The sequence below is a fragment of the Bos taurus genome, chromosome 14 (genome assembly GCF_002263795.3).
Source record: "Bos taurus isolate L1 Dominette 01449 registration number 42190680 breed Hereford chromosome 14, ARS-UCD2.0, whole genome shotgun sequence".
NCBI lineage: Eukaryota > Metazoa > Chordata > Mammalia > Artiodactyla > Bovidae > Bos > Bos taurus.
This window is the reverse complement of record NC_037341.1, coordinates 39875138-39898502: the sequence shown is the minus strand read 5'-3', so window position 1 is coordinate 39898502 and position 23365 is coordinate 39875138. Positions and strand designations below refer to the sequence as shown.

The following is a 23365-nucleotide window of genomic DNA, read 5'->3' as shown; positions in this document are numbered from 1 at the left end:
ATTTTTTGTCTGCAATACGGACTTTTTTTTAAGTAGTAAAATCCTTTTCAGTAAAAAAAGGGTATCTTCTTTTGATTTTTGCTGTCTTCTGGTCACCACATTTTTTTTCTTTGAGGATGTATCCAGACTAATGCATCTTAATGATATATTTTTTGCCTACTGAACTATTCATTTGAGCTGCCTGTGAAGGTATGTTCAGAGGCGTCATGCCACCCACCGGCATGGAGACTCCATGGTATGGAGAATTATGTTACAATCAACAACCCGACTCCTTCAGTCTCCTGGTATTTTATATCAGTTGCTTCCTCAAGCAACACAAATCCACTAATGCTTTAATTTGTGACACTGCTAACTGGTATTAACAGATTATGACTATGGAATGCCTTTGCATTCAAACTGGCATAGACAGATAATATGTCTGTCATCATAAAGCAAAATGCTCTAGGTCACACAGACATATAATGCTGTCCTACATTTTTCACTCAAGCACAAACCTCCAAAGGTTTACAGCACACTTATGTGTGCTCGCAGAACTTACTTAGATAACCAAGTGCCCAGGACTCGGTCCAGGCAGGGCAGGAAATTTCTATTCTGCATTGATCCACATGCGTCAGCTGGACCAAGTGACTGATCAAGCCAATCAAGTTATTAGCAAGATCTTGAAATAATCAGCTTGATTTTTTTAAGGGAATAATTCAAGTTATTTTATTAGCCTGCTCTGCCAATTTATGAGAAGGGGATTTTTTTTTTGATCTTTTGAGGGACACAGGCTACATGGCCAGTGGAACTCAGATGCAATTTGGCATTGGCATTTTACAGTAGACCAGGGGTCAGCACAGACTTGATTATTTCCCATTGATCTACAAAAAAAGGAACTTCTTTATGAAATAGGCAAAGACCTAGTCTTCAACGTGTAAGTGAAGTAACTTTTCCAGTTACTTTCACTGGTTTACTTCAGTTAATACAGTAACATTTCCAGAGTTACGTGTTTTGACAATGTAGATTCTCTTGCTTATGAAATTGGGCACCGTATTTATTTCCTTCTTTTGAGCAATGGTTATCATTGTAGCTGCCAGTGCATCTGTATTAGATGCTATATGGGGGAGAAAAGAAAAGTACAGATATTAAAAAAAAATTGTCAAATTATAGACCATACAAAATATGGTCTCTCTCATAAACAAAACAAAGTGATATGTACCCACATGGTGGCACCAGGGGTAAAGAACCCGCCTGCCAGTGCAGGAGATGTAAGAGAAATGGGTTCCATCCCTCAGTTGGGAAGTTCCTTGGAGGAGGGCATGGCAACCCACTTCAGTATTCTTGCCTGGAGAATCCCAGACAGAGGAGCCTGGTAGGCTATGGTTCATAGGGTCAGAAGGAGTCGGATACGACTGAAGTGACTTAGCATGCACACACGTGTCCATAGGGTCACACAAAGTTGGACACAACTGAAGGGACTTAGCATGCACGCACATACATACCTACAAACATCTATACCTGCACATACACACATCCTTCACACATACCATGCACACATTTATTTATATCCACATCTATGGAGAGAAAAAGAGAGGGAGTTTGCTGGTATGAAGCAAAACTGTAAAAACAAACCTCAGACTCTGCCTTCCTAGAATAGCAAGAAAATGAGAAATTGCAGAATCATTACAGTGAGCTACAAATGAACGTACAACCCAGCAGGCCTGTGGAAGCCAGCCCTCGAGAGACCTATAAGATTCCTGTTCAGAAAATAGACTATATATCTGCTGCCTGGGGATATCTTTGTGTACAAGGAGAGTGGATTTCTGCAACTGTGATGAGGCAAAGTATGATTCCAAAACTTTACCAGCAAAGATATTCCTACAAAATTCAATCAAGGGGCCTTAGACTTTTTTTTTTAACTGACATCTGGAGAGTGGTTTCTTGGCCCGACAGTTCACAAAAGTGCCAGACTTTCAACAAAAGAACAGCTGTTTTGTGAAGAAAGGTTTTCTTTATAAAGGTTTGCCATTTTTCCTACTGAAATGGAATTTTTTTTTTTTTTTAATATCAAAACAGGTCAGATTCCTGTCCTTAGAAGCAAAACCAGGAGGAGGACAGAGGGCAATGCCTTCCATGACTTGCTCAGACAGAGCATACAGGATTAACAGACTCTAGCAAAGTCTCAGTGTGGGAATGGAGAGAACACCGGTGACTACACAGGACTGCTTTCTCTTCTGAACATGGAGGGACAGATGCTAACAGAGCTGCGGCAGGTACAACCGCCACAGTCACTGCTGTCTCAGGAGTCTTCAGATCCCCAGTGACCTTCAAAGTATACTAGTTCAGTGATCCTCAAATGTGCCTGACAATCAGCATCATCCATTCAAATGAAGAGATTTCCGGCTGCACCCCAGAGACGGCGGGCGTTGGCACCACTATGTTTTGAAAGTGGTAACAGGGAATCTCACATTCAACTTTAGTCGATTCAACTTGTACAGACATTCTGCACAAATCAGCCAACTGGATGTGCAGCTGTTTCTAGACTGTCTTTTCACAAAAACGTTTTGTGAGCCCCAAAGTTTGAAAGCGCTTGCACTCTGATCAAATCTCACTGGTAAATAAATGACTTTTTCTACAGGACAGTCAATATCCAGTGAAGTCAATTCAGTTCAAGGACTTCCCAGGTGGTGCTAGTGGTAAAGAACTTGCCTGTCAATGCAGGAGACATAAGAGATGTGGGTTCAATCCCTGGGTCGGGAAGATCCCCTGGAGAAGGAAATGGCAAGCCACTACAGTATTCTTGCCTGGAAAATCCCATGGACAGAGGAGCCTGGTGGGGTACAAGTCCATAGGGTGGCAAAGAATCGGACATGACAGAAGCAACTTAGCATGCAAGTAATTCAGTTCAGCCCCGGCTACTTTCCTAACTGCCTCAGTACAGGCTCTCATTCAAATTCTTCACTTTCATCCAAGATTAGAGGAAGAGCTTGATTTACACAAATACTTATGTACTAATGACACAAATGCATGTTCCAGATCAAAAACAACTACTTATTTGTTTACAATGGTAAATAACTATTTCTTTACATCACATGTGAATCTGTGTTTAATGTTTGTCTACTACTCTAAACTGTAAGTTCCACCAAGCAAGGCCTCTGTCTGTCTTGTTTGACACAATATCCTTACTTTCCAGCAAAGGGCCCGACAGAGTGGTCTCTCAAATGAGTAAGAGACATGATTAGTCAAATAAATAAATAAACCACAGGGCGTTCAGAGATGTGATTCAGCTATTTCTCTATATACAATTACTGAGAAATATCAACAACCTCAGATATGCAGATGACACCACTCTAATGACAGCAAGTGAAGAGGAACTTGATGAAAGTGAAAGAGGAGAGTGAAAAAGCTGGCTTAAAACTCAATATTCAAAAAACAAAAGAAGATCATGGCATCTAGTCCCATCACTTCATGGCAAATAGATGGGGAAAAAATGGAAACACTGACAGATTTTATTTTCTTGGGCTCCAAAATTACTGCAGATGGTGACTACAGTTATTAAATTTAAAAAAAGGCTTGTTCCTTGGAAGAAAAGCTATGATAAACCTAGACAGTGTATTAAAAAGCAGAGACATCACTTTGCCAGCAAAAGCCTGTATAGTCAAAGCTATGGTTTTTCCAGTAGTCATGTATAGATGTGAGAGTTGGACCATAAAGAAGCCTGATAGCCTAAGAATTGATGCTTTTGAACTTAATGGTCTTAAGACTCTTGAGATTCCCTTGGATACCAAGGAGACCAAACCAGTCAATCCTAAAGGAAATCAACCCTGAATATTCATTGAAAGGACTGATGCTGAAGTTGAAGCGCCAATACTTTGGCCACTTGATGCCAAGAGCTGACTCATTAGAAAAGACCTTGATGCTGGGAAAGATTGAGGGCAGGAGGAAAAGGTGGTGACAGAAGATGAGATGGTTGGATGGCATCACTGACTCAATGGTCATGAGTTTAAGCAAACTCCAGGAGATACTGAAGGACAGGGAACCCTGGTGTGCTGCAGTCCATAAGGTCACAAAGAGTCAGACACGACTGAGCGACTGAACAACAACAATAGAACAGTTACTAGGTTTCCCAGATGGTGCTAGTGATAAAGAACCCGCCTGCCAATGCAGGAGACGTAAGAGGCACCAGTTTGATCCCTGGGTCAGGAAGATCCCTTGGAGGAGGGCACAGCAACCCACTCCAGTGTTCTTGCCTGGAGAATCCCATGGACAGAGGAGCCTGGCAGGCTACAGTCCACAGGTTGCACGACTGAAACAACTTAACAGGCATGCATGCATACGATTACTACACTACTTCCTGTTTACAAGAAAAATTTGTAAATATATACCTGCCAATTAACCAAAACCATGGAAAATCTGAAACCAGATAAATATGTGTAACTATCTCTGCAATTTAAGATGAAATACTTATTAAAGCTCAGAAAAATTCAGCTCTGAGAACCACAGACATGATTACCTATAAATCAGATCTCAGTGATTTGTTAATGCCTACTTTCCAATAATCATGGTAACTCAGAGCCCATTTTATAGATGAAAAAATTGTGGTAGCAGCCAAAAGACAGAAGCAAAATTAACACCAGACACAGAAGCTTTAAGCATTTAGTTTTCAGCTGTGTGAGCTCCACTTACTACTACTCATTTACAAATTCACACTTGCCAGATTTGAAAAGTGGTATTTAAAAGTGTCATACACAGTTCCTTTTCTGTGGGCAAACTTCTAAGAAAGAATGGGTATTGAATTTAAAGCACATAAAAGGATACACAAATAGTTATTTTCTCGGAGCTATATTTACCCATTTTCAAGTGGATGAGTATAGCTACATTCTTCTTCAAACAAATTTCAATTGAACGCCAACTGGAGAGAGAAAAGTTAAGAACGGCTTTTCAGGAATTACAAGTCCTGGATATAACAGTGTAACTGAGTGCACTCACAGAAATTAAAAAGGAAAGTATCTTACCAATAATAAGAAAAGCAGAAGTTATCTCCAAGTACAAAAAGCAATGCCAATGGAGTAGATGTGCTGACAAGACATGAGTAATATTTTCCACATATAAGAAAAGCTTTCATCTCAGAATGCGTTTTCAAAGCTATTTTTGTACCTTAATTAAGATCTCCAGAACTCACTGGAGTGTTTTTTTCCTCCATTTACTAATATATTAACTAAGGCACCAAAATACTTGCCAAAAACCACATAAAGAGCAAGAAAGTCAGCTGGACACTGGAAGACAGAAAATGCGTAACTCTTTTAAACTTTTCTTGAGTTATACAAGACCGGGAGATAGCAGAAGATGCAAGAGACAGGGGTTCGATCCTTGGGTCTGGAAGATCCCCTGGAGGAGAGCACGGCAACCCACTCCAGTATTCTTGCTTGGAGAATCTAATGCACTGGGAAGCTTGGTGGGCTACAATCTATAGGGTCACAGAAGAGTTGGACATGCACTTATGCACAGGGAGATAGATGGGCGTATCTTCCACCGCCTTTCTCTGAAACATCACTCCACACCTCCCACCACACTCCATTCCCAATATACTAATAGTAGGAAGGCATCAAAAGTGATACCCACCTTGTCAAGGCTTATTAAGCTCATCAGTGTTCCTAGACAAAAATGCCAAAACAGTCATCCAGTCTTTCTAGTCTCACTGTGTTTTAGACTCAAGAAAGTAGCTCCAGGGAATCTTTAAGCCTGAGATAACATGGGAGCTTATCATGCTTTCTTGCTTCATTTTTCTTTAAAGACTTTTTTTTTTTTTTTGGTCAGAGTAAAACAGAAAGAAGAAATTATGCAATGTTATGTTCTAACGGTAGGAACACTGGCAGCTCAAGCCCTGACCTCACCCTACCCATGTCAATAGGCTTTATGAAAAGCAGAAGGTCTCAGGAAATTGAAAACGCCAAGGTCAATTTCAAATGTTTAAATAAAATAGGGTGATGCTTGAAATAGCTACAGATAAAATACCAACCATTTCCACTGATTAATTAGATTAGCTATTAGAGACAAGTATATTTATGCTTTTACATCTAGAAAGAGAAAAAAAACCTTCTAGTTAGCTTAAAAAAAAAAAGTAATATTTCCCTTTGTCCATATATTTACCACTCTGAAAATGTAAAATTCATGCTCACAAAACATCATATAAGTGGGGAAAGGGAGGCAAGAGGGAGAGAAAATTTAAATTATACTGCTATTGTGCATTATTTTTCAACAATGGGACATCTTTTACTTGAGAAGAAACAAATAGCCACTTTATCACAGTTCTGCAAGGCAGGAATCTAATTTCTTCCCTAAATACCACAGGAAATCTAAATATTAACTTTCTGAATGACACAAAGGAGTAAACATTGCTAAAATGTGTTATACAGAGGACTAAAAATGTCCCTACAAACTTCTGGAATTCAGACAAGCTGTTAACAGAGACAATTCACAAGGGAAAATAAAGCACAGATAAAAAGGATTGTGTATTTTCTTCTAAAAAACCTGGACAGCTTCTTGAAGACAGGACCAGCTTCATATGGCCTCTGTGTCTGTTTTGGTCATCACCACAGTGCAATGAGGACAAGCTTTTGTGGATCGCTAGAACTTCAGTCTAGTCCTCCTTCCCTAGTGGCACTGATGGTCAAGAATCTGCCTGAGACCTGGGTTCAATGACTGGGAGATCCCCTGAAGGAGGGAATGGCAACCCGTTCCAGCATTCTTGTTTGGAAAAGCCCATGGACAGAGAAGCCTGGCATGCTGCAGTCCATGGGGTCACAAAGAGTCAGACATGACTGAGCGGCTGAACAACACCAACACAGAACATCAATCTAACAAAATGTGTTTCAGTAATTATCACAAAATACACCAGTTTTCACGCAGTATGGAGAATTCACCGCCAAAGAACACTGTATCAACCAGATAAAGGTTTATATTCTGACATAGAAAAAAACCCTACATAGGGCTATCAGTGATTTTTCTAATTTGCCATCTCTCGCTGTCTCCTCCCCAAATCTCTAAATCTCTATCGATCTCATCATTACTTCTTCTCCTCTCAAAGGCTGTCCTTCCCAAAGATCAACTGTTATAGTCACTCTTATATCCATGCCCTTCTGCCACAAACAAGGCCTTCTTATCCAGGCCTTCTTCTCAAAGTATCTTCACTGTAACAAAGTAACTGTGGGTGCTGGAGTCAGTGATCTGAGTATAAATCCTGACCCAGCTGGCACTGTTACCAGCTATGTAACCTTGGATCAATTAATTAAGTGTTCATTGCCTCAGTTTCCTCATCTTTAAAATGGGTATAATTATACAGGTTTGCTGTTAGAATGAAAAGAGTTAATATATTTAAAGAACTTAGATTATCTGCCACCTAGTAAGTACTCAGTAGATGTTCAAATTAATTTTCTCACTGGACTTTCATTGGCCATGGAGGAGAAGATGAATAAAGAAAAGTTTATCACTCTCAAGCGATAAACATTTGTACTATTCTTTAAAGAAAAGGGAAAAGGAGCTGATCAGATACAAGTAAGAAGTGACCAGCAGTACTGAGTCCAGTTAATACCAGTGACTGTTGTTTCCACTTGTAGGTATAAACCCAAGAGAAAGGAAAACACATATCCACAATATCCATACAAAAACCTATACACAAATGCTCACAGTTTCATTATTCATAATAGCCAAAAAGCTGAAACAACTCAGATGCCCATAAACTGATAAGAGGGTAAATATAATGTGGTCTATCCATACAATGGGAATTCCACAATAAAAAGGTATGAAATACTGACTCACACCACAATATAGATGAGTCTTGAAAACATTGAGTGAAAGAAGCCCATCGCAAAGAACAATATATAGTATGATTCTAGACTACATAGACAAGACTGTAATTCGTGGCTGCCAAGGGCCAGGGCTGGGGAGGTTGGGATTATCAGGCGGTAGGCAGGGGTAGAGGTAAATAGCATAGGATTGCTTTTGGAGTATTGAAAATGCTCAAAAATCAATTGTGGCGATGGTTGCATAGTTCTGTGACTATTCTAAAAAACAATTAATTGGATGCTTTAAATGGGTGAATTTTGTGGTACATGAATTATATCTCAGTAAAGCTGCTGAAAATAAAACATCCCAGCAGCCAAGCAGATCACAATGGCCTCAACATTCACTGCCCTGTCCATATGGTACGTTGGGCTTCCCTGGTGGCTCAGAGGGTAAAGCACCTGCCTGCAGTGCGGAAGACCCAGGTTCGATTCCTGGATCAGGAAAATCCCCTGCAGAAAGAAACAGCAACCCACTCCAGTACCCTTGCCTGGAAAATCCCATGGATGGAGAAGCCTGGTAGGCTACAGTCCATGGGGTTGCAAAGAGTCAGACACGACTGAGCGACTTCACTTTCTTCTTTCTTTTCCATTAGTTCCTTCCTTCTCTGTTTTAGAACTGATTTCTGGAGACTTTTACTCACATTTTGCTGAATAATTTCAAGCTTAATTATTGAGATTGCTGTCTTATCCTATCATGTTCCCCTACGGACATCTCAGAGTTCATCAATTTAAGAAGGTATTTGTTCTGATTACCTAATTCCCAGAACTTCAAGGATCCTTTTGAGTCTAAGTGTCTTGCTGTATCTGTTGTGACTTGAAGGCAAAGAAAAGAACAGAGTACTAATTGGATAGAGATTACTTTAAGAAACTCTTTGCATTAAAGATGATTTTTCACAAGACTTAGTGCTCAAGCCTTTGTAAAAAGATACCTGCTCTAATAGTGGAACCAGGACCTCCCTTCTGTAAGGCCTTCTGAATGTGCTCCCACACCTGGTGAGGCCATTGACTTTCTGGAGCACCTACCACCTATCACTTTTACCAATTCACATCCTGTTCCCTGGGGCTTCCTAGGTGGCTCAGTGGGTAAAACAATCTGCCTGCAATGTAGGAGATGTGGGTTCAGTCCCTGAGTCAGGAAGATTCCCTGGAGGAGGGCATGGCAACCCACTCCAGTACTCTTGCTTGGAGAATCCCATGGACGAATGAAGTGACTGAACATGCATGCATCCTGTTCTTTGAAACTTTGATTAGTCATGTGTACATACAAGACTGATTTCAGGGCTTGCTGACGAATCTTGCACAACATCATCAAAGGTTTATTATCTCTAGGGACTGAGAACACTTACAATGGGCAGGAAGAGATTTCTGTGATCTACTTTAAAACAAAATAAGTGGGCATTAATGATTAACTCAAAATCTCCATCAATTTTTAAAATAAGTCTTAGGATACTGTATTCTGACTCCTATCTCTCTGTCTCTCCACTCCACCCCACCCCCCCACACACACACGTGTGCATGCAATTTGTTCCAGGGTTTGAGCAAAATAGGCATAAATAGGTCTCCTTGGATACATACTGAAAACATCATTGGAATACTGGCATTTTGCCTTTTTAATGACCAAACACATGAGAACTGAAATATATCCACATTCTTCTATACTCACTGCTAAAGAATTAAATGGTTCACTTTTTAGACTCGAAAAAAAATCAATTTCAATGTACTTCTGTATCAATGCTTTTACAATAAGTTACAAAGCCATTACATTTAAAGGGGTAGCCATGGTTCTACTAGAAGAAATAGAATGACCTAGTACTTGCTACAGGAACTTGAAAGTAAATATTATACCTGAGAGTCTATTTTGAAACATGTGTGCATGCATGCTAAGTCACTTCGTTGTGTCCAACTCATTGTTACCCTCTGGACTGCAGCCGCCAGACTCCTAGTCCATGGCATTCTCTAGGCAAGAATACTGGAGTGGGTTACCATGCCCTCCTCCAGGGGATCTTCCCGACCCAGGCATCAAACCTGCATCTCTTATCTCTCCTGCATTGGCAGGCAAGTTCTTTACTACTACCACCACCTGGGAAGCCCTTTTGAAATATACATCTAAGTAAATATTGACACAATTAAGCAATAGGAAGAGATTTTTGCATTTATGACTTTAAAGATGGTGATTCTATTGCCACGTTAAGAATGAATACTGCAAAAACTAAAGAGTGCTTCATAAAACTCATCTTAGTTTTTCTAATATTTAAGGAATTAACAGAGTCAAAGTCTCTATTTTTCTGGGAAAAAAAGTTATTTATAAATTCTCTTTGGATTTATTTTTAAGGAATTTGGTTATAAGCCTGGGGAGTATCTTCTCAGGAAATATTCATCATGGAAAAACTTGGTACAATTGTTTCATCCAAATGTATTTTTTTAATTACTTAATTTGCTAATAAAAATTACAATAAACCAAAAACAAATAAATTAAACCAGAACTTGCTTTTATCCAAATTCTTTCTCAAAGGACATTGAGGGACCTCTGTTTACATAGTAGTGATAGCATGTTATACTAAGGAGGAGAGCGTTTTCTCTCTTCCAAAGTTTGTATAGTACCAATTCACCAAATGAAATCAATTCTGAAAGGTATATTCCACTGTTTATGTATTTCCCATTTTAGCATATTAATTTTATTTTTTTAAAAGAGAACAAACTTACGGACATAAAGAGGGAAAGCAAGAGTGGGATGAATTGGGAGATTCAGACTGACATATAAACACTATTGATACTATGTGTAAAGTACATAACTAATGAGAACCTGCTATACATAGCTCAGGAAACTCTACTCAATGCTCTGTGTTGACCCTAAATGCAAAGGAAATCCAAAAAGGAAGGTGTGTATGTATACATATAGCTGATTCACTTTGTTGTATAGTAGAAACTAATACACCATTGTAAAGCAACTATACTCCAATAAAAAAAAATTTAAATAAAAATAGAAAACAACAGTATTTATTTGGTGTAAATTGGGGAATCATTCTCCACTTCCATTGTGTCTGGTGTCCCTCACTCTGTTACTCGGTGGTAAGTGCTGAGTTTAAGGTATGATATATTGAGTTTAAGGTGGCTCAGATGGTAAAGAATCTGCCTGACAATGCAGAAAACATGGGTTCGGCCCCTGGGTCAGGAGATCCCCTGAAGAAGGGAATGGCACCCCACTCCAGTATTCTTGGCTGGAGAATTCCATGGACAGAGCAGCCTGGCGGACTACAGTCCATGGGGTTGCAAGAGTTGACACAATTGATTGAGGAACACTTTCACTTTAAAGGAGATACTTTGTAAACCAACACTCTTCTAGAAGTGATGGCACTTAGACTTGTTATCAGATTCCCCACAACTGAACAGTGAATGACTTCAGGCCCTGAGGACACATGCTAGTGTTCTTTGCAGGCCTGCCAAAGCAATAGTGAGAAATATTGGAAGTCTTTGAAAGATACTGCCCACCATAATTATCAGAATGTCCTTATATCCTTTACACGCACTGGCTACCGAAATTGGGAGTCTCTCCTACCAATAGTTCTGTCACTTCAACAACTGAAACTATTCTTACTTTTCATTAAAAGATTATTCATCACTGAATATACTCAACTACAGTGGTGTCAATGACTGAGAATTTTTTTTGCAGGATTGGAAGCCAGATTCAGGAAGGCAAAGATTACCTCAAGCATCTCTAAGTTCATGTCAATAATTCTAAAAAGATGTGGACCAGTTCTCTGGAATCATTAGCAAATTCTCAAGGAGGAAAAAGAGGAAGGGGGGAATGCATTAGAAACCACAGTGGTGGACTCCCCTGGTGTTCTAGTGATTAAGGATCCACCTGCCAATGCAGAAGACAGGTTTGATCCCTGGTCCAGGAAGATCCCACATGTTACGGAGCAACTCAGCCTGGGAGCCACAGCTATTGAGCCTGCATGCTGCAACTACTGAAGTCCGTGCACCCAGAGCCTGTGCTTTACAACAAGAGAGGCCACCGAAATGAGAAGCCTGTGCCCCACTGCTAGAAAGTAGCCTCCACTCGCTGCAACTAGCAAAGCCCAAGAGCAGCAATGATGACCCAGTGCAGCCAAAATAAATAAATAAAAATAAAGGATAAAGAGATTTTAAAAAGAAAGAAAGAAACCTATGGTGGAAAGAAAATTCCTGGAAACTTGGAATGAAAGGGATCAAAGTAAGAAGCAGAAGATACAAGTTTAAAACAAAAATTCAAAACAAGATTATCTTTTAAAATGCTAGGTACATAGCAAATGAAGAGGACTTCCTCCAGTAGTTATTAGGATGTTGGGAAAAGGGAAGAGAAGACTGGGGTCCTGGGTAGAGACTAGACTGTGCTTTTACTTGTTGCTGTGGAGGAAGTTAAATGCTTAGGGAGGCACATTCCCTCTTTCAGGTCAGCAGGGTACCATTTAGTACATTACTGCTGGAGTACCCTGGTGACCTGAATGAATTAAGGCAGCTTCCGAAGGTGCTTAACTTGCAAGCACTGAGAGCTCAGGCACTCGAAGTGATAAATATTCTATGAGTCCTTTCTATTTAATATACCAAGCACCCCCAAAATGTCAGGAAAAGGAAGTTTCTTTAAAGAGAAAGAATTCTGTTGTGACAGTAGACAGGTAACAATTTTAAACAGCTGTGTCTCCTTCCAGTTCGGAGATGCTCCCAAAAGCTGTAAGTTCATCATGTTAGTTGACTGCTTTTGTGGGTGTAAATCCTACTACTGAGCTCTTCTGTTACATCACAATTGCAGGATCTTAAAAATAATCTGTCACTTGAAGGGATAAAAGTGGACTCCCAAATGAATTTCGTTTTTTAAAGTCAGTCAGTGCTGTCCAACTCTGTGTGACTCCATAGACTGCAGCCCACCAGTTCTTCTGTCCATGGAATTCTCCAGGCAAGAATACTGGAGTGGGTAGCCATTCCTTTCACCAGGGGATCTTTCTGACTCAGGAATAGAACCTGGGTCTCCTGCATTGCAGACAGATTCTCTACCGAAGGAGCTAGGAGGGAAGCCCAATAGTATGGAAGATTCAATCTGAAAGTGTTAGTCGCTCAGTCATGTCCAACTCTTTGTGACCCCATGGACTGTAGCCCACCAGGCTCCTCAGTCCATGGGATTCTCCAGGAATACTGGAGTGGGTTGTCATGCCCTTCTCCAGGGGATCTTTCCAACCCAGGGACTGAACCCAAGTCTCTGGCATTGCAGGCAAATTCTTTACTGTTTGAGCCACAAGAGAAGCCCAATGACAGATGAAGTGAAGTGAAAGTCGCTCAGTCGTGTCTAACTCTTTGTGACCATATGGACTGTAGCCTGCCAGGCTCCTCTGTCCATAGAATTCTCCAGGCAAGAATATTGGAATAGGTGGCTGCTCCCTTCTCCAGGAGATCTTCCCAACTCAGGAATTGAACCCAGGTCTCCCACATTGCAGGTGGATTCTTTACCGTCTGAGCCACCAGGGAAGCCTATAGTATATTCTATGCTTCCAAATATTTCCAATGAAAGTCTTTAGGAAAATATGTATCCATAAAATAATAATATGATCTCAATACACATTTATATTTACATATACATATTTAATATATGTATTATATTCAAAGCTGCAAAAGTACTTTTCCTTTAAAGAAACCTAGAATATTAATAAAGTATTATAAAACTAAGGGAAATGGAAAGTTAACCACATACAGTAGTTACTATCAGTGACAACAGAACTGTCATCACCATAATTTACCTTTAAGTAGAATTCTCCTCAATAGCATTGTAAACAGAACTCACAGTCTCCAAGACTCTAAGACTCAAAGTTACATTCTTTGTTCTAAAAGGGAATTGACTGAAGTTGTAATTTGACACATTTTGCATCTTTAGCAAATTGTTTTCTTCTTCATTTTCTAGGAATTGCATCATCCTCATGTTTCCCACTCCAGTACTCTTGCCTGGAAAATGGACGGAGGAGCCTGGAAGGCTGCAGTCCATGGAGTTGCTAAGAGTTGGACATGACTGAGCGACTTCACTTTCACTTTTCACTTTCATGCATTGGAGAAGGAAATGGCAACCCATTCCAATGTTCTTGCCTGGAGAATCCCAGGGACCGGGGAGCATAGTGGGCTGCCATCTATGGGGTTGCACAGAGTCGGACACGACTGAAGCAACTTAGCAGCAGCAGCAGCATGTTTAAAGAAGGATGTAGCACCATCCTCATGTTTAAAGAACAACATAAATCTTCCAACTAATAGAGAAGCTCTAGTTCACTCTGTAATTCCCACCATAACCTTTGTCTGAAACTGACTCACAAAGTCTTACATTGCAAAAGAGCAATGAGTCAGCCAAGACATATTGTTCTACAGCTACTGATGACCCAAGAAAGCAATCACACCTAGCCTTTGACCAACCATTGATGAATAAAAACACAGAAGCTTTTGAGGGCTAGTATGTGGTTGTTGTTGTTTAGTTGCTAAGTCCTGCTCGATTCTCTGAGAGCCCATGGGCTGCAGCATGCCATGCGTTCCTGTCCTTCACTATCTCCCAGAGCTTGCTCAAATTCACGTCCATTGAGTCAGGGACACTATCTAACCATCTCATCTCTGCCGCCCCCTTCTCATTTTGCCTTCCATCTTTCCCAGCAACAGGGTCTTTTTCAATGAGCCAGCTCTTCACAGCAGGTGGCCAAAGTATTGGAGCTTCAGCTTCAGAATCGGTCCTTCCAATGAATATTCAGGGTTTATTTTCTTTAGGATTTAGTATATGGATTCAACCCTTTAATTTGATTAAAGGCCCTGCCACATTGGAAGAACAGAGTCAGCTAGGAAGCATCACCTTAGAGAACATGGTTTGTATCCTTCCTCATTAATGGGACTAGTTCCATAAACAGATACATTTAAAAACCCAGTCCAAACGAAGTGCTCAATGAATGTTTCTGTATTTATCAGAAGAAAGACTTGGGATGTCATTTGGGTATTCTGCAAACAGAACATCAATCACCATGTTCCTCTTTGGTTACAGAATCTATGAAGATGTTTCCCAGCAGGTTCTTGGGGGCTTTGCCTCCAACTGTTGCTCTTCTTTTGAATAAATCATATCACCATAAGGTCTCCGGAAATACACTGATAATTCAGGGGTGAAAGAAGTGCCTTTTGAAGGCCTAAATTATCTGAATAATGAACAAATCTCCACGTCTAATTGAACTCAGCCTGAGCACAGGCTCAGACTTCAAGCAAACTTGGTAAAGCATTTCCAGTAGAACTCCGGCAGGCCAGATGTTTTGGAAGCAGAATCGCGGTCATTATGCACATGCCAGCTCCTCCTCGCTCCACCCGGGGCCAAGACCCTTTCAGCAGCGCAAGGCCTGTTTAACATATGACTTTGGCCGCCTTACCGCATGGCATCCCAGCACCCACGCAAGCATTTCGGTGATTTTAAACAAGCTCCACTAACAAGGACGATTACGTGGAAGCCAAAGAAACCAATGGGGAGAGCACATTCATCATGAGATGTAAACCTCTGTCTGCATTTCCTAAAATGATCTCAAGATGGGAGATACATAGGGATTTACAACTTTGGATTAAATGCAGGAGACATGGGTTCTATCCCTGGGTCAGGAAGATCCCCTGGAGAAGGAAATGGCAACCCACTTCAGTATTCTTGCCTGGAAAATCCCATGGACAGAGGAGGCTAGCGGGCTACAGCCCATGGGGTCGCAGAGACAGACACTACTGAGTGACTAACACTTTCTTTCTACACTTCACATGAGACAATGAGCACAACTTATACAAACACTGTAACATAAATCCCAAAGTCTGAGTTGACATGATCCTGGGGTAGTGCCAGTTTTTACTACTTTTCTGAGGCGGAGGTTGGGTATGATATGTGATATGTGATGTGTGTGTGTGTGTGTGTGTGTGTGTGTGTTTAGAAGGAGAGAGATGAAGGAAGCTGTTAGGGTTGGCCACCACCCTCCATATCCCCATACCTGACATAACAACTGGTTCCCCCTCATACATTAGAAATTCATCCAGATTAAGTGGTTCATTTAAAACCAAATGTACTCTGGGAAAAAATCTGAGAGTCATTTACACCTTTTAATGCACTACTCTGCTTTTACAGAAAGGTGTCCTTCCCCCTTAATTAAAAGGATGCTCATTTTCTTTGGAGAATTAGATGGGTGAACTCTCAACACAGAGTATTTCCACGAAGAGAAGATCTAGGTAGGAGAAAACAGTAAGGATTTCAGCAAAGAGAGAAGAGGATAACGGTGAACGCCTGATGTGTGGGGATATGGCAGGACCAGTTAAGGAAAGACATATCAAAAATAAAATCAGGGAGTCCCAGTGACACGCTTTGCTTTCTTTAAATTTTGTTCGGGTTTGGTAACAGTTCCACACATGCAATATCGTTTTATCTCTCCTGACATGGATGTAATAAGTTATGAATACCTGGTCTAAAGTCATCCTTCTACAGATTGGCATGTATCAATATGTATCTATAGGTGTGTGTATCTATCTGTATATATTAAAATATACATACCGAAATATATATATATATATATATATATATATATATATATATATATATAATGTATCTGGATAAACAGATATTTTTGATCCTTTTTTCCCTACTGGAATACAAAGAGAGTTCTCAACTCATACTGTAATATATATTTCTTGCCTTGTGAATGCAGTGAGAATGCCCGTATTTGTGCTGGGTCTTGCCTGGAAAATCCCATGGACACAGGAACCTGGTGGACTGCAATCCATGGGTTCGCACAGAGTCGGACATGACTGAGCAACTTCACCTTCACTTTTCACTTTCATGCATTGGAGAAGGAAATGGCATCCCACTCCAGTGTTCTTGCCTGGAGAATCCCAGGGACGGAGGAGCCTGGTGGGCTGCCGTCTATAGGGTCGCACAGAGTCAGACACGACTGAAGCAACTTAGCAGCAGGGGCAGTAGCCATGTTTTAACACATGGTGTGCTTCAGTAAATGTCAAGCTTAAAAACAGAAGTAGACGAAGTAGTAGGTCTGGCCAATTACATTGTGATCTGAAAACACTAGTGATTTATTAGTTGCTATTAGCTAACCAGCTAATCTCTATTTGATCTGTGTATTTATTAGTTATAAGTATTAAGCCAGCATGTATTGTTCTACTACAGGAACTTTTTCAGCCTCTGCCTTGCTTTTTACATGAAAATACAATAAAATAATTTGAGTTGTGATTACTTTAAAAAAAATAAATCCTGCAGCTGGAATTAAATTTCAGACTGAAATTCAACCTTGAAAGGAACAGAAATAGGAAACTAATGCAAAAAGTGCAAAAATTTCCATATTCAGGTTAATGTTTAGCAACAGAAAAGAATAACTTTTGTTTATCTCTGAAAACAGCTTTCTTTATCTAAACAAATGACTAGAATAAGATTAAGAAAAACCTGTTTTGGTTTTTTAGATACACACACATATTCCAATTTCCTTTAGCACAATGACTTTTATGCAAATAGGCACCACACAATCTCCTGACCTCTTTTACCATCACACACGGACAATGACAGTTCAATAATTGAAATGGTACATATCGGGTATATTTGATTTTAAATTGCAAAGTTGGACTCAGGCCTATTGAAATGAAAATGCTTATGATTCTTTGTTAATTCCAAACTGATCAGATTATTATATTTCCTACCAGTTAAAAAAAAAAAAAGGCAGGTGAAGCTAATCATACCATTTTTTATTTCCTTGCCATATACATTGCCCAACGTGTTTTTTTCTTTTTTTGCACTCTCTTCTGTGACCCTCCCCCACACCTTGATTTTAGTTCTTAACCTGGATTCTTTCATCCATAACATGGATAATGAGAAAACTCCAAAAATGTTCCTTGGGGGACTGTTACGCTAAAAGTTACGTAGGACTAAATCCCACGTGTCTTCCTTTGCTCATCATGGAGACAGGAGATTCATTCACTGCCCTCAGCCAATTTGAAATCCAAATATGAAAACAGCCTTACGGAATTCAGACAGATGATTCTCCTTCACAACCAGCAGATGCAAGAAGAAGAAAAAAAGACTAGTATAATTAAGCTTTCAACTTTGATCCAGTGAAGCTGTGAACACCTCATTTAAAAATACATATAAAAGCAGCTGAAGCACAGGTGTGGCAAGCATATTTGCACACCCGGCACAAGATGGCAGTCAACCAATCAGCTGGCCAGAAAAGTTTCAGCCATTCTAAGGCAAGAATAAGGTAAACTGTGAATCTGAAATATTACCAGAGTCTCATTTGTTCTCAGTTGGAATGTGGAGTGCTCAGTGGTTTTCGCTACATCTTTCTACTGGACACTTTAGAAAAGGATGGGGATCACTTAAGGGGTAGACTAAATTGCAGTGCATTTTTTAATGAGGATTGGAAGTAGTTTCTTTGATACATTTCTCAATTTATGCATTAGTCCATTATTCATCTTACAAATATTTATTGAGGACTCATTATGTGAATATCAATTTACGGAAATTTGTAGAGGATGCAAAGGCGTGAAATTAGAAAAATATAATCAAATCTAATAAAGTGGTTAGCTGAGAACACTGTTTTGGCATTATATAGATATAGATACGCACACACAGGGGCTTCCCTGGTGGCTCAGATGGTAAACAATCTGCCTGCAATGTAGAAGACCTGGGTTTGACTCCTGGGTTGGGAAGATCCTCCGGAGAAGGGAATGGCCACCCACTCCAGTATTCTTGCCTGGAGAATCCCATGGACGGAGGAGCCTGGTGGGCTACAGTCCATGGGGTCACAAAGAGTCGGACACAAACAAGTGACCAACACTTTCACTTCATACATTCAGTACTTACTAGCCTCACTTTAAATATACTTTCAGACATTAAAAGAGAAGATTAAGTGCAATCTGCAGTTTCAATTTATTGTTTAAATTTCTTAGCCCAATTTTGCTTCATCATTAAAATTTTTGGAGGAAAAATAAAATCAAAATTTGAATAGTGCCTAATGTTTCAGAGAAGTTTGCTTGAAGAAATGAGCAAGCTTGTCTTCAGAATAACAAAATTCCTTTACAAAAAAATCCTAAGGAAAAGAATACTGCCAAAAAAACGAATGCAGCTTTGTTTGTTTTTGCAGTCATCGTTAGCAATAGACATAAAGGTATTCCTTTTTTTTTTTTTTTTTTTGGAGCCCATATGGAAAGATCATCAACACATTCTGCCTCTGGGTTCTTTGCCAAAATACCATAACCCACAAGCCTTCTACCTTAAACATGAAAGGAAAGGTGTTGTTCTGGTCAAATAAAGAAATAATTTTTACTAGCATACGTCTAATGTTAAAGCTGCTTAAATCCTGCCAAATACATTAAAACAACATCTGTAAAACAGATTTTCATTAAATTGATCAGGTTAAAGTTAAGCAGCTAGGCAGATGATGCTTTTAAGCTACCCCTTAACCTTTAACCTCTAACCTCCTTAAACTGGAATAAGGACACACACTTCTTTGAGATAAGACTGCTTCAGGTTGACCATGCAAGAGGTAAAGTGGCCCATTCAAATTGCCCTGACACATCCCCACATTTGGGAGTGTTATGAACCAATATGCTGTCAATGAGAACTGTTTTTCTCCCAGCCATGTATTTATCTGTCTTTTCACTGCTACTGTCACTTTCCCTTGAAGTCTGAATAATTCACAATGCAAAATGATGTAAATTAAACTCCTAATGAAAATGAATTTTATATAGGCAATTATTGTCTAGTCATTAGCTCAGACACCGTTTTAAGTCCAATTTTAATATTTTCACCATATTATAAACCATCATTTTTTCCAGGCCTAGGCTAATTTGTTAGGGTCTCATTTAAAAGCAATTAATGTTACTTATAGAGCAATTTTATTTTGCTTACACAGGCTGACCAAGCTTGCTAATATCCTCATTACTGCTCTTGAAAATCCTCTGGATCTGATGCACAGTTTCTGTGAATCAGTTTAGAAACTGCATTCTTAACACATTGCTACTCTGGAGGAATTTTTTCTAGTGACTGCTAGAATGAATAAATGCTCTTTGAAGGCTGATGCAAAATAATAGAGTCCAGCTGCCCAATACGGAGTTTCAATGGCTCCAATATTTATCTCTTTAATCTTTTTAATTCAAGGTAAGCTTGTTCAGAGTGTGTTTTTGTTTCCTGACCATTTGGAGACACTACCCTACAAGGACACTTAGGTATTTAAGAGATAAGTAAATAAAGAGGATAGTGGGGAGAGTTAATTTGTATATGACATAACATTTTGAAGGTAAGAGTATATATATAGCCGGGCTTCCCAGGTGGCTCAGTGGTAAAGGATCTGCCTGCCAGTGCAGGAGACACAGGGTCAATCCTGATCCAGGAAGACCACATGTAACGCAGAGCAACTAAGCCTGTGAACCTCAGCTATTGAGCCTGTGCTCTAGAGCCTGGGAGCCACACCACTGAAGTCTCAGCACCCTAGAGCCTGTATTCCACAAGAGAAACCACTGCAACGAGAAGCCTGAGCACCGCAACTAGAGAGTAGCCCCACTCACTGCAACTAGAAAAAAAGCCCACACAGCAATGAAGATTCAGCACAGCCAAAAATGAAATAAATATAAATTTTAAAAAGAGTACATATAGCCTTTGGTTCTGGTATCTCAAGCTCTCTCTGCTTTAAGGACCTATTTATAAGCAAGTTCTATCTCATCTGGTTGTTATACAATCAAAGACAAAATCCAGCCCTCGCTGAAAGGGAACTTCAAGGGTAACCCTGGCATCTAGCAAATTGCTCTGCAGACAGTGATGGTGGTCAGTCCATATTCATGGATAAACTTAACACACACATACACACATGTAAATAATTGTCCAGCAATGAAACTAAATAGCCTTTCCTAAGAAAATCAACAAGAATGCTCTACCTTTCTTTAGCTTCCCACATGAGATTAATAAAGCAGAAAAATTTGTACATTTATATCTTCTATTCACAACATGTTAATTTAAAGTGTTAGAGTTGTGTGACTATAAGCACAGTTCATGAATATTCTATATAGCTCCCAGGGTCGAGATCTATTATTTATACAAACTTAATGTGTTTTTTTTTTCTCCCAGGTATTCTAAAAGTTTTAATAGATAAGGTATCAACAGAAGAAAAGTTGACAATTGAACGGCTGTCAGCTGTTGCTGTAAAAGCGATGAATTATAATCATTCTATTCTGTTTTCAATACCATCAACTTGGAAGTTTTCCATCTTACATGAGGGCCTGCACTCCCCTCAAACTGTGTAACCCAAATCTAATGCTTTCGTTATTGATCCACGGAGCACCAACATCACAGGCATGTTACAAATTCTCACACCACGACTTTAGGTTTTCACGCTCAGTACATCAACCCAGCATTTGAACTTCAAGAAACAGCCCAAACAAATAGTGGCAGGCCAACCCAAATAAATAATGCCTGGACCTGCCCCAGATAGCCACATTCTGCTCTTTTTGTGGCCTGTTTATAGTTTGAAAGCATATTTGAAGAGTTGCAGGTATCATAATCGCCGGGTGACTCCTGATAGTATAGTTACCACTGATTCCTAGTATAAATCAATAGATAACACTTGCAAAATGGATTTTGCAATCATATTAGAGCTTGTTACAGTGACTAATGGTTTGCAATATTTTCTGAATTTTAATATCCTCTGGACAAAAGAAGTTTTTAATAAGTTACCAAGTTATTCATCATAGAAATGAATCTGTTCCCGCTGTACATGACCCAAGACAATCAGGCCAATCCAGTAAACAAACTGCAGAAAATAAATTAACCAGTAATTAGGGTTCAGAAGAAGTCAAGTCAAGGTATGTGACAAGTGAGATTCAACATTTGGACATATTCATTACATCTACAAAGTTTTTGCCCCTATAAAAGTGTTATTTGCCATTTAATGAACACTTTTACCTGTGCCACACCCATAAGGGGATGGGATAAAAACATTACTAGCTTGGGAAGTCATGCAAAATAACAACAGAGTTAAGCAGAAGACTTTCAACTGATCCTAAGGGAGGGTGTCTTTTTACTCAGTACCACCAGAAACTTACAGGAAAACACACACACACACACAATGTTTGGATCATCCTTGTTTGTCACCAAACAAAAGATGATGCATTCACAAGGCAGTGCTGTTTCTGTCCTCTGCTCCCTGAAACCATTCATACTTAGCCAAGAGTGGTGCTGTGTTGTTGTTTTTAATCAATCAATAAAAGAGGTTTAAGAGTATTATTTTATAGGTGGAAACACTCAGAAAAGTGATGTTATTTCAGGGCAACCAGTAAAGTGATCAATCCCACAGAGACAGGTGTAAAAGGGACATACAGCAAATCCTTTAAATAAATTCTCCAATTCCATCTATTTCAATAGACTCTGCATTTAGTAACGTGAAGCAGAGACTGTGGCTCTTGCCCTTCTATTTTTTTTTCCCCTCTCTCCTTTCTCCTTAACTTGCAGATCTGCGCTCCAAGCTCCGAAACAGTTAATTCCCTCCTCCGCTCTGTGCCAAGAGAAATGGATGTCACTGCTTACCTTGTAGAGCTTCAGGGCCGCCTCGTGCCTGTGATTGGTGGTGTGCAAGCGTAATTTGTCCACGCTGTTGGTGTAGTAGTCACAGGCATTGCACTTGAGGTGAACAGGGTTGCCAATGGCAATGCACTTCAGCCTCCATTCATTACTTTTGCCCCCTTCTTTAATGTGAGCCACCAGTTGATATTTCTGCATATGTTTATCAGTCTTGCAGTGAAGCTGGAAGTTGGCTTTGAGCTGAGTGTTGTAGTTACAGAGCTTGCACTGGTAGATATCTCCAATTACAGCCCTCCATTCCTCTTCAGGGAGAGAGCGCTCGCTGCTCACATGCACGCTTAGGGCCTCCAGGCTGTCAGAGGTGAATTTGTTGCAAACAGCACACTGGAATAGCTTCAGCGCTGGGTCACTGATATAAGGTGACAGCTCTCCTGCAGTAAGGAGGGACAGGTCATCACCTATTAGCTGACCACTGGCAAGCCGGATTTCAGGCGGCAGCTCATTATTTACTACAGGAAAAAAAAAATTAAAAGGAAAAATAGAGACTGGAAAACACAGCGCGCACAAAGGAATCTGTAAAATAAAGTCTTGACAAGGAATGTGCTTTCTCTAGAGCTTAAACTATAAAAAGCCATAATAGGATTGAATCAGGATCAATTACAATCATCCCTTTCAACTTCTAAATTCCCTCATCAGATAGCTTTAATTACTCCTACTGGGCATGATGTCATTCTGAAATTTGTATTTTCGAGGGCAGGAAAGTGGATCAATACCATAACAAAACAGTCACGTGCTTGCAATTTAAGCGCCCAGCTAAACTTACACAAGCGCTAATTGTTATTTCGCAATTTGTCGAAAAGCTTGATGAGATTTGGCTAATACTGTATGCGTGCCTGTAATCTACTGCCAAATGTCTGGGATAAGGTAATGGTATTACTGTTCCTTTAATTATCTTCAATCACAG

General features: G+C 39.9%; 1 protein-coding gene across 4 annotated transcripts in view; it reads right to left on the bottom strand.

Moving 5' to 3' along the window:
- ZFHX4 (zinc finger homeobox 4) overlaps nt 1-23365 on the bottom strand; it is a 205401-nt gene that overhangs the window by 155649 nt on the left and 26387 nt on the right. For 2 of the 4 annotated variants that reach the window (XM_005215522.5, NM_001193227.2), the window contains 1 exon segment: nt 22408-22910. In XM_005215522.5, coding sequence (XP_005215579.1) covers nt 22408-22910 — 503 coding nt within the window. 4 annotated transcript variants of the gene reach the window in all.